The sequence below is a fragment of the Pinus tabuliformis genome, chromosome 5_2 (assembly GCF_031772625.1).
Source record: "Pinus tabuliformis cultivar Carrire ecotype Pingquan chromosome 5_2, CPIR1, whole genome shotgun sequence".
Taxonomy (NCBI): domain Eukaryota; kingdom Viridiplantae; phylum Streptophyta; class Pinopsida; order Pinales; family Pinaceae; genus Pinus; species Pinus tabuliformis.
Window position 1 is genome coordinate 1,071,693,066 of NC_142306.1, and position 18,180 is coordinate 1,071,711,245.

Genomic DNA, 18,180 nt, shown 5'->3' on the forward strand with positions numbered 1-18,180 from the left:
TTATATGTTTAAAAATCTGAAAAAAATGAATATATTATGCATTTTTTATGCTTGCCGATATTTGCCGATATTTTCGCCGATATTGCCGATAAGATATTTTCTGGACCCTCGCCGATATTTTCCCGATACCGATATTATCAACACTGGTTAAGAATATCTTGAGTAAATTTTATTGACATCTTGTAATCATTGGGTAATTGAAAAATTGGATAATTTATTCGAAGTATCTTGTGGATTGATTCATTGGCACTTGTATCATGAAGCACTTGCCTTGTATTAAGATTGTCCTCTAATTGTTGTTAAGTGCTGTTGTCATAAGGAGTAATCATAATTTGAGTACTTAAACACTTAAACAATTTTAACTCAAGTAATTTCACTCATCATCTTTGCACGAGCATTCTAGGATCTAGTTTGCACTAAAAACTTACCTCCTAGCATAAGCTAAGTTGATAGACTCCTAGGGCAACCCTTTTCTGATTAGCCTGAGGGATTCAACCCTTCTTAGTGGTTAACACAATGACCTTGCAGTCATCAGAGCCACAATATCTGCAGCACCAAAGGCATTGGGTGGTTGGAACACATGGGGAGGTATCGTTAATCATGCCTTTTGTAACAGCTCATCTTGAATCATGAGCTCCATATAAATATTAGTATGCATACGAAACATGCATATGATAGCTACATATGCATGTATCGCATGCATTGCATTAGTATATGTATTAAATAAGTATGAAAAGTTTAAGTATAGGGTAATGAATTAACTATTAAAGTACGAAGTGAATACCTAACCCATAAGAAGGTAAAGAATATATTGTGAGGTACCTATTATATATGCCACCATCACAATATATAACTAGTTTATTGTTCAAAAAAATAAATAATAAATGCAATGGCTTCTGCAAATAAAAGAGAATAATAATATGATATATTTATTATTTTAACTAGGAGAGGTTCTATATTAACTAAAAAGAAACATGATATATATTATATTAACTAAAAGGGAATATATATATAAAAGGACGAAGGATAAAAACTTCAACAAGTTATATAAATTTATAAGCTTTTAATTAGGTTAATAAACTTTAAACAAAAGGATTGTAAATTATAAATTATCAAATATATCATGGATTGTAAATTATTTAAGTTGGTTGTCACTTGAACTAAAAATCAAAATTATGACGGTCGACTCTTAAATGTGACCACCTCGAGAATTCATAAAAGACCCTTCTGGGTGCAGGTATCGATGGAGAGAATACTGGAAACCCTGTTATATTGAGAAATGCTGAGATGGTGGAAAGGAGAAGACGGTGATTTTGAACATATATGGAGAAGGGTTACAACATAGAAGGGGTGGAAACAATGAAGGAGATTGGGAACTGAAGACTAAGTTGCTGAGTTGAAAGATTGGAATTGAGAAACGAAGATTTGAGCAATTGTTTTTGAAACTTTTGGGCACAGTGGTCAGAGTACTTCGATTACGAAATGTTTTGGAGTTGGGTACTGTTGACCACTACGTGTCAACTACCCATAGCAGTACACCCCATTTTTTCGCAAAAGGGATAGCGCTTAAGCGACACGTCTGTGCCATTCGACTTTCATCATCAACCCGATCATGTTATGTTGTAAACCCAGTCTGCATGTGTAACTTGTAAATAATCTTAGCAGATCTGAGTCATGTATGTAAATTGCCTAGGTAAACCTAATTTTCTAGTGATAATCTACATTCCGGAAGGTTTTTTGTCTCACCGATCCATGATCGGCAGAGTTTTCCTTCAGCCTAACCCCAAAGTCGGAATGAATTTTGTCATTAGAATCTTAGGGGAATCCTAGTGCGCTTCGAGTCTATGTAAAGGTAATTTGGAAATAATTCTAACTATTTGGTTAGATTATTACAAATTGCTTGATCTGCTAGATTATATTTGTGTCGCAGAACTGGGTGGTCTATGAGGGTCTATGTCAAATGGGTTTTTCCCCTTGAGATGTAAAATTGTAAAAGTCATGATGTAAAGTGTCTTGAGGGTTAGAAAATGTTTTAATCCCCTCATAAGTCTTAAGTCCTAGGTCCTAGGTGATTTTTCCAAAGGCTAAGTTCGAGGATCCAAAAATAAAAAATAAAAAAACAATAAAAAATAAAAGATATAAATAATAAAAAAATAAAATTAAAAAAAATTAAAAAATTAAAAATAACTAAATAATAAAATAAAATAAAATTTAAAAAATAAATAAAAATTTGAAAAATAAATAAAAATTTGAAAAATAAAATAAAATAATAAAATAATAATAAGTCAAATTTTTGAGTAAATAAATGCAAAATTTTAATTGTTTAATATATTAAAATGCATTTAAAAATTCGACGGATGAGATTAAAAGAAATCTTGATCCTCATCGATGGTCGAGATTAGTTTGACATGGATCACTCGAACTAGCCATTGGAAATTTTTCCTTTAAATAGGGTGCTAGGGGTCATTTGAGATCAGATTTGATCTGAGAGTCTGGTGCTACAGAAAGCTCTCTTGTAGTCATTTTTTGTGCAATAAAGAAAGACTTTGGGGTTAGAAATCTTGTTAGTGTTACTCTTCTGGAAACGCTATAAGCAATGTTTTTAAAACCGGAACCGGTGACCGGACCGGTCCACCTAATGAACCGGTTTACCGACCGGAACCGGTCTAACCGGCACTGGTTTGGTCTAAACGAACCGGTTTTTAAAAAATACATTAAATAATTAATTTTTAATGAAACAAAACTATTTTTAAGATGTAAAACCATGATTCCAAGCCAATAGAGACAAAATATGCAAAGTTTGCTCATTTATATACCATGTAAAGGTGAATACATCAAAATGGCACTGAGTGCAATACATATCATCAACAAAATAGCAAAATACATAAGAAATGAGGCTCTAAATGGCCTATAAGTCCAAAAACAATGTTGCAAGCTATGAGGCCATTGGCCTACTACAAGTCTACAGTGTACACATGATCAATCATCAAGTTCATTACCACTACCAGACACAAGATCATCATCAGGAGCTACATAGACATCATCTGGTTCAGAGTCTGAGGATGCCTCAGCCTGATCTGTAACCTCAGTATCAATGCCACCAATGACAATAAAAGTGAACCTAATGGAAGCACGAGTTTGTCGACCTGCATGACTAGTGCCTTCCATTGGTTCTTTGCCTTTCCTTGATGCCGCTATTGATCCTGGTTCTGATGCCACCACATAATCTGCTTCATCCCCCGCCAAAGCCATGTTGATATCAAAATCAGCCTCAAACACAGGTTCTTCAGTCTCCTCCACCCATTCTGATGTTGGATCAATATCTTCCAACACAATGGGATCTAGATCAGGAGTTTTTCTCATCATTTGGAGCTCTAATTGCATTTATTGTTTACCCCCAAACCATGAAATCCTGAAAACCATTAAGTCTGCTAAATTTTGAGTGAAATCTAAAATTCTAGTTTCTCCATATGAAATCCAATGAGGTCGAAACCACTCTCAAACATCCTGAGTCATTTCATGGTAATGTTAAAAATTTAAGTAAAAGGATGAAAATGAAAATTAAACGAAATGTCACTTTTACTTTAAGAATTTAACATTACCATTAATTGCCAACATTGTTAGGGTTGAAACACCCTTAGTTCCCCCCCAAAACCCCTCAAACACAGTCAAAAACATGCTTTTTTAACTTTAGGGTGGTTGTGCGTAAAACCGGCCGGTTTGTTACAAACCGGCCGGTTCCGTCCTAAACCGGCCGGTTTTCACCGGTTAGGGCACAAAAATGGAGAAATCAGCATTCAAACCGGGTTTTTTGGCCAGTTTAGACCGGCAGGCTTGCTAACCGACCGGTTAGACCGGTAACCGGTTTTTAAAAACGGTTTTTAAAACAATGGCTGTAAGGTCTTTTATTTTTCTGCATAATTTTATTTTCAGTCATCGATAATAGCTTGATGAAGATTGATTCAGGCACAGGTATCTTGTTTGATCTCTGGGGTTTGAATGATAGTTTAGATTCTGAAATATAATGGCAGGTATCTCCATTTGATCTGGATTTCACTATTGTTTTCTCCCTCTATGTTAATGGTTGATTTTAAACTGTGCAGGAAATCTTAGTTTTGAGTTTACCGGGCGTTAGCGGAAGTTCTCGGCTGAACCAGCCAACTCCCCGATTGCGTTTTCTGAAAGAGCCCAGCCAGTTTTAATCTGGGCTTATTATTTGAATTTTTTTTATGAATGCAAGAAGGGTTTTATGAAGTATCTCACATTAAGTTTAAAATTCTGAAAATATTACTGTGGATTATCGATAAATCTGGCTACCCAGAGCCTTCAGTTTGTAAATACTGTAATTATTTAGTTGTTCTTAGGGTTTTTAGGGTTTCGGTTTTTTTTTGGCATTTTCAAGTTCTGGCTATTTGTTTACAGATTGCAGGTTGCAGATCTGAAGTCAAAATCTGATTCTGAAAGCCAGATCTAGGCCCTGGAGGGTAAGATCTGGCCTCAAACCATTTCTTGCAGAGGCATTACTCCTGCAGTCCAAGTTTTTTTTCTTTTTCTAGATTTGGGAACTGTTATTCGAAGGTTTTCGTTGAGAAATCTGAAGCAGAGCAGTTTAAATTTTTTTAAGAGTTTTGGAAAATATTTTTCTGGTGAAATTTTTTTGGATCGATTGGCTGCTTGGTAGGGTTTCATGCTACATCAAAATTTCAAAAAAATTTCAGGACCCTTAGGCCTCTATCATTACTGTTGGTGCCTTCAAAATCTTTCCGCAACTCCCATAGCCTTCAACGCTAGCTGCAAAGCCTGCAAAAAGAACTCATGTAGCGTGCTGCCCATCTTCTCTTCATCGCAATCCAGTACTGCCTCAGTTTCTCTCTTCACGGTGCTTCACATTGCCATCCCCACGCTGTTGTGGCTTTATTGCAACTCTACGCTGCCATCCCACACCGTTTTGTCAAATCCCTCCACGCAACAGCCATATCATCTCTGCCCAAACGCTGCAAATCTCCCTCACGCAGTTCTCTCCCTGCGTCCCCTCACCCTTTCTCTCTTATCGTTTTCTCCCACATAGCCATACGCTCTGCCTGCGTCCTGTTCCAGTGTTTTTCAAACTCGCTCTTCCTGCTACCATCGTCAAGTTCTCACGCAAACCTGCATATTAAAAAAAAAAAAAAAACCCGCAGTCCCTTCAGCTCTGTAGCCATATCCGCACCTGCAATTCCACTGATCTTCCATGCAGCAATAGCCCAGCACTCCCTTTTCTCCTCATACATTGCGTGCTATCCTTCCAAACGTTTATTTTCCACGCATTTTTTTTCACCCTCAAACGCAACACCATACCTCTGCTCTGCGTTCTCTTGCTGCCGTCGAGCTTCTCTTCTTACTCGTGTGCTGCCTATCACATGCGGTTTCTGCTTTTTCTGCTGCTCCTCATCGCTTTTCCTCTGGCCCGAGCTACCACCATCTTTTTCAGTATCCACACTGTCCTGCTCGATTTTGCGTCCTCTACTTTTTGTCCGATTTCCATATGCTACATGCGTTTTCTATTTGCAGCCAGCTCCAATCTCCACGCTTGCCGTTCACCCTTTAGCTCTCCTCAGCAAATCCACGCCGCCGTCAACTTTCTCGCACCTGCAAACAACAAGCAAAACAAACATGGGTTCCTATTTTGTTTATGCGTTAGTTTTCTTAAGGTTGGCATAGCGTTCTTTTTTTTGATATCATTTAAATTCAACTTAGGTTAGAAATAGATTTCGATTTTTCTTTTTTTATTTATAAATGGGTGAAACTTAGCGTTAGCATAGTTAGATTAATTCGTATCTTCTTTTTTTTTAATGAAATGTGTGTTAATTCAAAGAAAAAAACCATAAAATAAAAATTTTCGATTTAGTATTGTTTATTTCTTTTACTCTTCTAATTTTAATTTGATTTTAAAAATAAAAAAAGGAGGCATAAAATTTTAGTTAATCTTAGGGTTAGCATAAGTTATTTTTATTTTTCTTTTTATGATATGTGCGTTGTTTTAGTTAGGATGTATATATTTATTTATTTCATTAGATTTCAACTTTACTTTTGATTTCATTTTTTAGTTTATGTATTTAGGTTTTAGTTTAGAACTTTATTGTGTTTGTGTTCCTTAGATGGGATTTATTTACTTTCTTTTTGTTTGTTTGTGTGAATTTTATTTAAAAAATAAAAATAAAAAAATTAGGTTTTAGATTTGAGTTTCTTTTAGATTTAGATTTCCCCCTTTTTATGTATATATGATAAAGTTTTAGGTTTAGATTCATTAAATTTTTGTTTTAGTTTTAAACTTACATTTCTTTAAAATATTAGATTTAATTTTTTAAAAGTTTGATTGTAAAAATAATATATAAAAAAATCATAAAATTTAAAAATAAAAAAAGGCATAAAGAATTTGTTTTGTTTTAGTTTTCTTTTACTTAGTTTTAAAATTAAATTTTGGATTTTAGATTAGACTTTACTTCAGATTAGATTTTATTTTTATTTGGGAGTTTGGTTTTGCTTTATTTTGACTTAGAATTTTATAGATATATAAAATTATATATATATATTTTTTGAAAAGTTTAGCTAAAAATTGAAAAAATCATTTTGGTGTCTTTTTGTGGTATCTATGTGCCAATTTTCCATAGTTAAATGCACTTAAATGTTTATTTGAAGTTAACTATGTGAAAGTGGTAACTGGTCAGCATTTAAATTTTATGATCATTTAAAACATTTAATTTTTCTTGAAGTTTAATTGCTGGATCATCGTTAAAGCATTGTGAATTTATTGAATATCTTGCATTGCTTGGGTTATTTGATGATAGATGATTGTTTTACAAGGTTCATACTTCTGCAATATTTAATAAATAATCATCTAATCATTGACTCCATAAGGCACTAGTACATTAATTCCTAAAATGAATCAACTATTGGTATCGCCTTCTTGTGTCTCCCAACCCAACTGGTCCACAGTTGGTCTTCTTTCATCCCATATGGTCTACCCCCCTTAGCCATGGGAGACAGGCTTAAACAGAGAGATCAGGGATTAGGGTGACAGCCCCCAGTCTGAGCGTTGTCGTGACAATCTGTGCGACAACATTTTTTGGCGCCGTTGCCGGGGACATTTTATTCTCGGCGTTTCAACGACAATCATCCTTCTCATTTTTTATCTTTTCATCTGGCCCGACAACGCCAACATTTTTTGGCGCTGTTGCTGGGGATAGAGTTTTTCTGTCCCTTGCGTTTTAGTGACATTCATCTTCTCATTTCTCATCATTCTTTCATCTTGCTCATTTCTCATTTGAGTTGGCAGATTCAACATTTTTTGGCATCATTTGGATATTTTCATCACCTTATCTTTCATCATATCAACAACTTCTCTTCGGTTCATTTCTTGTTTGGGTGGCGACTCCATTTCTTTTATTTTTCCCAGACAAGAAGCCTCCTTCATATCAGCTTCATTGTTGCTTTTTGGATCCTAGAATTAGATTCATTGTTCAAATGGCGACTCCACATCTCTTGATTTTCTTGAGCAAAGATCTCTTTCTATCATCTATTTGGTCCCTCGTTATTCATCATGGATTATTCATTTAAACCATGTCATTTTACTGATGATCTCCATGATATTCTGAAAGTGGCCATTTCTAAATTACCTTTGTTCTCAAGTGGTGATTCAGTCACTGTTAAAAGGCATCTAGGCTTGTTTACTCGTATAATGATCATATATTGTAGACCCCCTCAGTATAATCATGAAGATATGAAAATGCGTCTTTTTGTCCTTTCTTTAGAGGGTGATGCTTTGAATTGGTTTAACAATTGTCCTAAGGATTCTTTCACTTCTTTACAAGACATTGTCAATGCTTTTAAGGATAGATATGGTGATCCAGATAGCTCGCCTTGTGCCCCTAAAATTGTGCAACATAATGAAAGTAATCTTATAAAAGGTCCAGCTGTCGATGAAAGATTTCGAGACAATTCTTCATATTAGAATGTGCCATCCACATGTACCATTGCAGATCAAATCCATGATAGTGTAAAAGCAGGGACAAATTGTAAAAATAGTGTTGACAATGAAAAGGAAGATCAGAAGCAAATTATACAAGAACTAATGCTGCTGGTAAAAAATATGGAGATCAATCAAACTAATTACGCCAATGATGTGAAAACTTTATGCACCCACCTGGAAAAACGTAATAAGGAGATGGAGATCATGCAAAATCAGCATACTAAGGAAATTGAGGCCATGAAGACTAATCATGACACAAAAATTAGTTTTATGCAAAGCAAGTTATCAAGCTTAGAGGAAAATATGATGACCATGAAAGCTAATCATGATAGGAAAATTAATTCTATGCAAAACAAGTTGTTAACTATGGATGAAGAAATGACTATCATGACATTCGATCATAATAATCAGTTAGCTACCATGCAAGCAAATCATAAGGAAGAGATAAACTCTATGCAACATTGCTTGATGACCATAAAGGAAAAAGACGATAAAGTAATAAAAGATATGGAAGCTAATCAGATATGTCTTCAGAAAAAGTTATTGACCATGGAAGAAGACCATGCCAGGGAAATCAGTGCTATAAAGGTTGAACACTCTAGTCAGATAGATGCCATTAAAATACAGGTTCAGAAATTTCAACAATGGTCAAAGGATGAAGAAAACCAGGGAACGTCACTAGATTAGGAGCCTCCTTATCTGTTGCAACAAGCTCCATCTTATTATGAGGTCCTTTGTTCCATTGAAAAGTGGATAATTGAAGGTGACCTGGATAAAAAGGAAATTAATAATAAGGTTAATGCTCACACGGTTAATCCACCAGTCATAGAAGATCAAGTTATAACTCATGGCACCTGTGAGATTGGTCCATCATCCTTGACAGGGCAGATGCAGGATGAAGAAAGACATGTCACACACATCTTACATACTTCATCTGAGAGCTTTGAAGCAGAAAGTTCCACGTCATCAGTGATACAACCTGCCACAAAGAAAAAACGCAAAAGAAAGAGAACGAGAAGAAGATTTGATGCATTAGACGGCCGCGAGCAGCTTGATTTTCGAATAGGGAAAAGTCCTACCGTATGCAGAATTGGACATGGCACATCCGACAAGCAGCCGACAGATTTGCCTAAAAGCAGGGAAATGCTCAATATACACTATATTGAACACATCTGATGCCATGGGGCATCCTCTGTATTTCTAACCCTACTCCTTGTTTTTTCAACATTTTCATTTCTGTTTTAGGATTAGATTTACTTTTCTAGATAGTTAATAAATGAAGAGCTTATATCTTTCCTGTGCGTAATGTTATATGATGATTTTTGGATGGACGCTGCTTGTGTTTTGTTGTGTGTTGCATGGATGCAGATTTTGGATTCTCACATTCCTACAGTGCAGCAACGTCTCCCCAAGAAGAGCCAGATGTTGATCACTACGTGTCAACTACCCATAGCAGTATACCCCCTTTTTTCGCAAAAGGGATAGCGCTTAAGCGACGCGTCCGTGCCATTCGACTTTCATTATCAGCCCGATCATGTTATTTTGTAAACCCAGTGTGCATGTGTAACTTGTAAATAATCTTAGCAGATCTGAGTAATGTATGTAAATTGCCTAGGTAAACCTAATTTTCTAGTGATAATCTACGTTTCGGAAGGTTTTTTGTCTCACCGATCCATGATCGGTAGAGTTTTCCTTCAGCCTAACCCCAAATCCAGAATGAATTTTGTCATTAGAATCTTAGGGGAATCCTAGTGCGCTTCGAGTCTATGTAAAGGTAATTTGGAAATAATTCTAACTATTTGGTTAGATTATTACAAATTGCTTGATCTGCTAGGTTATATTTGTGTCGCAGAATTGGGTGGTCTATGAGGGTCTATGTCAAATGGGGTTTTCCCTTTGAGATGTAAAATTGTAAAAGTCATGATGTAAAGTGTCTTGAGGGTTAGAAAATGTTTTAATCCCCTCATAAGCCCTAAGTCCTAGGTCCTAAGTGATTTTTCCAAAGGCTAAGTTCGAAGATCCAAAAATAAAAAATAAAAAAACAATAAAAAATAAAAGATATAAATAATAAAAAAAATAAAATAAAAAAAATTAAAATATTAAAAATAACTAAATAATAAAATAATAAATTCAAAAAAAATAATCAAAATAAAATAAAATAATAAAATAATAATAAGTCAAATTTTTGAGTAAATAAATGCAAAATTTTAATTGTTTAATATATTAAAATGCATTTAAAAATTCGACAGATGAGATTAAAAGAAATCTTGATCCTCATCGACGGTCGAGATTAGTTTGACATGGATCACTTGAACTAGCCGTTGGGAAATTTTCCTTTAAATAGGGAGCTAGGGGTCATTTGAGATCAGATTTGATCTGAGAGTCTGGTGTTACAGAAAGCTGTCTTGTAGTCATTTTTTGTGCAATAAAGAAAGACTTTGGGTTAAAAATCTTGTTGGTGTTACTCTTCTGGAAATGCTGTAAGGTCTTTTATTTTTTTGCATAATTTTATTTTCAGTCATTAATAATAGCTTGATGAAGATTGATTCAGGCACAGGTATCTTGTCTGATCTCTGGGGTTTGAATGATAGTTTAGATTCTGAAATATAATGGCATGTATCTCCATTTGATCTGGATTTCACTATTGTTTTCTCCCTCTATGTTAATGGTTGGTTTTAAGCTGTGCAAAAAATCTTAGTTTTGAGTTTACCAGGCGTTAGGGGAAGTTATCGGCTGAACCAGCCAACTCTCGGATTGCGTTTTCTGAAAGAGCCCAACCGGTTTTAATTCCGGGCTTATTATTTGAATTTTTTTTTTATGAATGCAAGAAGGGTTTTCTGAAGTATCTCACATTAAGTTTGAAATTCTGAAAATATTACTGTGGATTATCGATAAATCTGGCTACCCAGAGCCTTCAGTTTGTAAATACTGTAATTATTTAGTTGTTCTTAGGGTTTTTAGGGTTTCATTTATTTTTTTTGGCATTTTCAGGTTCTGGCTATTTGTTTATAGGTTGCAGGTTGCAGATCTGAAGTCAAAATCTGATTCTGAAAGCCAGATCTAGGCCCTGGAGGGTAAGATCTGGCCTCAGAACCATTTCTTGCAGAGGCATTACTCCTGCAGTCCAAGTTTTTTTTCTTTTTTTGGATTTGGGAACTGTTATTCGAAGGTTTTCGTTGAGAAATCTGAAGCAGAGCAGTTTAAATTTTTTTAAGATTTCTGGAAAATATTTTTCTGGTGAAATTTGTTTGGATCGATTCGCTGTCTGGTAGGGTTTCATGCTGCATCAAAATTTCAAAAAATTTTCAGGACCCTCAGGCCTCTATCATTACTGTTTGTGCCTTCAAAATCTATCCGCAGCTCCCATAGCCTTCAACGCTAGCTGCAAAACCTGCAAAAAGAACTCATGTAGCGTGCTGCTCATCTGCTCTTCATCGCAATCCAGGACTGCCTCAGTTTCTCTCTCCACAATGCATCACATTGCCATCCCCACGTTGCTGTGGCTTCATTGCAGCTCTACGCTGCCATCCCACACCGTTTTGTCGAATCCCCTCCACGCAACATCCATATCATCTCTGCCCAAACGTTGCAAATCTCCCTCATGCAATTCTCTCCTTGCGTCCCCTCACCCTTTCTCTCTCATCGTTTTCTCCCACGCAGCCATACGCTCTGCCTGCGTCCTACTCCAGTGTTTTTCAAACTCGCTCCTCCTGCTGCCGTCGTCAAGTTCTCATGCATACCTGCATATTAGAAAAAAAAAAATCGCAGTCCCTTCAGCGATTTGCAGCCATATCCGCACCTGCAATTCCACTGATCTTCCACGCAGCAATAGCCCAACACTCCCTTTTCTCCTCATACGCTGCGTGCTATCCTTCCAAACCTTTATTTTCCACGCATTTTTTTTCACCCTCAAACGCAGCACCATACCTCTGCTCTACGTTCTCTTTCTGTCGTCGAGCTTCTCTTCCCACCTGCGTGCTGCCTATCACACGCGTTTTTTGCTTTTTCCGCTGCTCCTCATCGCTTTTCCTCTGGCCCGAGCTACCACCATCTTTTTCATTATCCACGCTGTCCTGCTCGATTTCCTGCGTCCTCTGCTTTATGTCCGCTTTTCATATGCTACCTGCATTTTCTGTTTGCAGCGAACTCCAATCTCCACGCTTGCCATTCACCCTTCAGCTCTCCTTAGCAAATCCACGTTGTCGTCAACTTTCTCGCACCTGCAAACAGCAAGCAAAACAAACGTGGGTTCCTATTTTGTTTATGCGTGAGTTTTCTTAAGGTTGGCATAGCGTTCTTTTTTTGATATCATTTGAATTCAGCCTAGGTTAGAAATAGATTTCGATTTTTCTTTTATTTATAAATGGGTGAAACTTAGCATTAGCATAGTTAGATACTTAGATTAATTCGTATCTTCTTCTTTTTTAATGAAATGCGTGTTAATTCAAAAAAAAAAACCATAAAATAAAAATTTTCGATTTAGTATTGTTTATTTCTTTTACTCTTAAAAAAGGAGGCATAAAATTTGAGTTAATCTCAGGGTTAGCATAAGTTATTTTTATTTTTCTTTTTATGATATGTGCGTTGTTTTAGTTAGGATGTATATATTTATTTATTTCATTAGATTTCAACTTTACTTTTGATTTCATTTTCTAGTTTATGTATTTAGGTTTTAGTTTAGAACTTTATTGTGTTTATGTTCCTTAGATAGGATTTATTTACTTTCTTTTTGTTTGTTTGTTTGAATTTTACTTAAAAAAAATAAAAAAAAAATTAGATTTTAGATTTGAGTTTCTTTTAGATTTAGATTTCCCCTTTTTTATGTATATATGATAAAGTTTTAGTTTTAGATTCATTAAATTTTTGTTTTAGTTTTAAACTTACATTTCTTTAAAATATTAGATTTAATTTTTTAAAAGTTTGATTGTAAAAGTAATATAAAAAAAAATCATAAAATTTAAAAATAAAAAAAGGCATAAAGAATTTGTTTTGTTTTAGTTTTCTTTTACTTAGTTTTAAAATTAAATTTTGGATTTTAGATTAGACTTTACTTCAGATTAGATTTTATTTTTATTTGGGAGTTCGGTTTTGTTTTATTTTGACTTAGAATTTTATAAATATATAAAAATAATTTTTTTTTTTGAAAAGCTTAGCTAAAAATTGAAAAAATCATTTTGGTGTCTTTTTGTGGTATCTATGTGCCAATTTTCCATAGTTAAATGCACTTAAATGTTTATTTGAAGTTAGCTATGTGAAAGTGGCAACTGGTCAACATTTAATTTTATGATCATTTAAAGCATTTAATTTTTCTGGAAGTTTAATTGCTGGATCATCGTTAAAGCATTGTGAATTTATTGAATATCTTGCATTGCTTGGGTTATTTGATGATAGATGATTGTTTTCCAAGGTTCATATTTCTGCAATATTTAATAAATAATCATCTAATCATTGATTCCATAAGGCACTGGTACATTAATTCCTAAAATCAATCAAGTACTGGTATCGCCTTCTTGTGTCTCCCAACCCAACTGGTCCACAGCTGGTCTTCCTTCATCCCATAGGGTCTACCCCCCTTAGCCATGGGAGACAGGCTTAAACAGAGAGATTGGGGATTAGGGTGATAGCCCCCGATCTGAGCGTTGTCGTGACAATCTGTGCGACAATAGGTACCAACGATTGTATCCAGTTTGGTTGGGAGCTTTCGGTCATTTGGAAACAAGATCAAAATTGGGAACAAGGATAGCTTGGGGTCGACGTCAAATTCAAAGAAAAACAAACAAGTATTTTCCTAAATTTTACTATTTGCAAAACTAGAAGAAATTTCATAATTTTCTGTAGTTAGAGACCTCACACCTTTGCCTGCTTCCTGTTGGCTTCCATCCCACAACCTACTCTGAAGACTGTTTCTCAAAACAGTTAAGGGAGAGGTGCAACTTAGAATAGACATTTAATCCAAAAATAACCAACATACTTGCATCACACCTAGCTCTTAGGAATTGCATATCATATAGGATAGTCTATCATATTAAGCAGCGGGTGTCCATCCGGTTACTTGGTTTCAATTTATAATAAGCAAGAATTGTGACTCCATAAGACACTGTTCTCATACTTGAAATCTAATATAATCATTAATCTTGCTAAAATTCTACCAAGTAGCTAGGCCACTCATCCGTGTCTCCTAACCAAGTTGGTTCCCAACTTGGTTTCCTTCACCTCATTTCCATAGGGACAACCCCCATAGCCTGCTATTAGGAGACAACTAGAACGAAGTAGGCTAGGATTAGAGTGACAACCCCCACCATGAGCGGTTGTCGCGATGCCTGTACAATCTGGGCGAAAACAAGACATATTGCAAAAAACATGTGAAGAGGCTGGAAGGAGAGTTCGTTTGATGATATTGATCAATATCAAATATTGTCTCCTGAATAAAGAGAGAGAGTTGACTAGCTCTACTTTGATTGGCTCAATATAATGCCTTTGTTGATGATGACTAGAGGAAAGTGATATGAAATGTTGATGGCCTAAACCCTGTCACAAATCGAAGAAATGGTTTGGCTCCATTACATCCAGAAATATAAATTATAAAAGCTCAATATGATGAGATACAAAGAGGAGGAGGAGCCATGTAGGTACTACTTGAATATCTCCATGAAGAACCAGTGGCTGATAAAGGCACATGGTTATGAATTCCCAATTAAAAGGAAGTAAGAAATCTCCTTCATGTTTGAGGAGTTAGAATCTATTCCCTAATATAGAGGGAATGAGGATTATCTCCCTGGTTAAGAGGGAGTGATGATGGACATTATATTCTCTTTTTCATGTGTCATGCACTAGGCCATGACTAACAACTGTATGTCTAGTGAAGGCCATAGAGAGAGAATAGGGTCTAGAGGATTGTATAAGCATCTGAGATTTCCTTGAGGATATAGAATCCAAGATAGGAAGTAGACCGACACTCTTTGAGGAGTGGACAGGTGTCCAAGACGAGTGGTCGAAGAGCACTGATATTCTTTGAGGTTTGGGAATCCAAGATAAGAATAGTCCTAAAATGACATACCTAGTGAACATCCGGATGGGGTATGTGCCTTAAGAGGTAGTGTGGTGTCTCATGTAAAGCCTCCCAGCATTATGCTTTGATATAAGTAGAGCTTGTCAGTTAAGGCCTTACTATGTTGACAATGCTGGTTATGATGTTGATGCTTAAAGATGGCTTATCAATCTGACTCTTCTTATGAAAATACTTCAGTTTGAGAATATCGTTGTACTGAGTGTACAATTATGAATACCTCCCTAGTTAAGAGGGAGTGTCAGAGAATGTAACTAAGTTTGGTCTTCAAAATTGTATCAAAATGTATTTTTATGTAAAAAACAGAAAGAAGAAAAAGAAAAATTTATATTCAAGCATGGGTTTCATGCTCAAGAAATTATTATTTTATTAGTTAAGCATGTTCTTCATGCTTCTAGGATTTGATGAGTCAAAGAGTCAAAGTCCTATTTGGACCTATTGTAAAGAAAAAAGAAAAATATTTTTTTAATGTGTATTTTGGGTAAAATTCCCTCTAGAAGTCAAGTCGTCCCTACCTGTCATGTAGGCTTTGCCCCAAAGGACATGTGTGTTCGCACCCCTCTGGACAATATAAATAGAGGGTGAGTTGGAGCTCATTTTGGACACTCAATTTGGAGCATCTGATCTGAAATTTCGCAGAGAAAGAGGAGGGCCAAAACCTGAAATTGAAGGAAAAGCTTTCTTGAAGTCTGATTTGTGAAAGTCCTACTTTGATGTATTTCTTATTGAAGATATAATGCTGCATATGTTGCTAGTCTCTTATTGTTGATGGATTTGCAGAACAAGAGGAGGGTTTGACTTGGCTTCTAGAGGGTTGAAGGGTCTTGGATATCTCATTTGATCTGATTCTATAAGAAGTGAATTTTATGGGTTTCCATCTTGGAGGGTTTATGCCCTAGCTTGGAGCCTATATTTTGTGTCCTCTGTTTTTGTGATCTTCATGCTTTTAATGTTTGGTAATTGCTTGATGAAAGAAGAAGAATATAATAACATAATGCCAACAAATTCACAAGTAATTATCAAAGAAGGAGAAAAAAGAATTTAATTTGTAAACCTCCTATTTCTCCAACAAACCTAAACTACTCGATTCTAGCAGTGCAATCGACCTTTTCATTTTGAAGAATAGGCCTTCTCAACTCATCACATGAGGGGGCTTTGTACCCTATAGGATCAAACATAGCTTGATAGAATGGATTATTCTTGGCAATGCTGAAAGGAATGTCACTCCAAAAAAAACACTTACCCTTTAGCTTGTCAGCTTATTCCTTCTCCTTTCTTTTAAGCGTTGACCTGATAGGAGGTTATGCACCGGGTGTGGTTTTAGGAACAAAAAATGATAAGGTAGATGCGGGGCTGGCCATTGTGGAAGGTGATGCTGAAGAACCACTCTCACTGCCACTCCTCGCCTCACAATTTGACTTTTCACAACTGCCTTATTACTTTTGGCAAAATCTTTATCTTCTAGTGATTTGGTGGCAATACAAATGATTTCGGGCGATGCATCTGGGCAGGTTCTATGTCATGTCCCAGAGTTTGTGCAAAGTGATATTTCAATCGGGATATTCCCCCTGTCATATGCTTCCCACACAACTTGCAATTCAAATTTTGTCTATTGAACCCCCTCGCATTCACCATGTTTCCACATAGGGTCCAAAATTCTCAGCATTTTTAGTCTTCAATGTAATGATTGAACCTAGGGCACAAAAAAAAATCAACATTTTTACAATCAAGAAATCCTCTCCACTCAATGAAACGATAATGGCAAAAAAATACACTCTCACCCCCTAGCAAAATCATAGGAAAAAAATGGATGACTGAAACCCCAAGAAAAATCTAAAAAGAACAAAAAAACAGGGCCTGTTGATGGAAATTGTTCCATACTGCAATTTTTTTGGGATTGGCTCCTAAAATCTGTGTTCTCCTCCTTCACCCAAGAAAAGTCATTCTCCTGCTCCTCTGCTCTCAAACCTGTGGTCTCTTTTTGCAACATGAGACAAAAAACCCTCAAAATGGCTTATAACCTGACCTGGGCACGACACATCAATTCTTTCAGTCGTATCATGATGTTTTCCTGATTTTAATGATAAGATCGGCCATGAAAAAATTGCTGATTTTTTTTCAGCCAATATTATCGGTGAGTTGAAAAACTTGTGATATGTCAATATTTTTGCGAAAAAATCACGTGGTCGGCAACACTGATAAAAACATTCATAGTGCCTCTCTATTTCCTTTTATAGTTCATTAGTGTTACATTGTTTCTGAAGGATCTTTTGAAATTGCCATGGATTGGTTGTATAATGTAATACTACTGCAATTTAGCTTAATTTTTGTTTCAAATGCTAAGTTCTCAAGATTTAAAGCGGTTTTCAAATCTATCTTTTGATCAATCATTTGTGTATTGTGTATGTGCTTCAAAAGTTAAAAATGTAATCATTGCTTATAATTGGAGTTGTTACCAATGATTTTTTCCTCACTTATTGAGTGGACATGCTAACACAACAGAACGTTTTCTTGCAGGCCTATCCCATTTAAGGCTTTCAAATGTTTCATGTGCATATGCCCTGAGGATGCCTCTTCGACCATCATTCTCTGAATTTTCTGGATCAATGCTTACAATGCACAAGCAATCATCCCATACATTGCAAATGACAGCAGATGTTTCTGTCGATTCAAAACCAAAGCCATGGTTGCTGGTGGGATTAGGAAATCCTGGCAAACTATATGATGGTACCAGGCACAATGTATGGGTTCACTTTCTGTCTAATATACATTCTTATTCTTTCATCTCTACTCATGCTATTTAGTATTCATATCTTGATGTATGATATACTTTATTTGTTGTTTCTCATTGTTTGTTCTTTTCTTAATGAGGCATTTTAATTGTTTCCTTTGTCTACTTTACATAATAGAGGGAGCTCAGAGATTATTTCCCCTAACAGTATGTTCTCTTTTTATTTTTTATGTTTTTACAGTGGTGGATTTGGCCCATCACATGCTTATACTAAATTTATAGTTGCATTATTTCTGGGTTTCCACAAGGGAAACTTATGAACATGGCATCTATTCTCCTAGGAGCTTGAAAACGTCAATACAGGTTCTCAATTTG

At 35.7% G+C, this 18,180-nt stretch overlaps 1 protein-coding gene across 1 annotated transcript in view; it reads left to right on the forward strand.

Annotated features, from left to right (window-relative positions):
- The window catches only part of LOC149162935 (peptidyl-tRNA hydrolase, mitochondrial-like), a 155,374-nt gene that overhangs the window by 76,706 nt on the left and 60,488 nt on the right, over positions 1-18,180 (forward strand). The window contains exon 2 of the mRNA XM_089435315.1: positions 17,592-17,815. Coding sequence (XP_089291441.1) covers positions 17,592-17,815 — 224 coding nt within the window. The remainder of the gene's footprint in view (positions 1-17,591; positions 17,816-18,180) is intronic.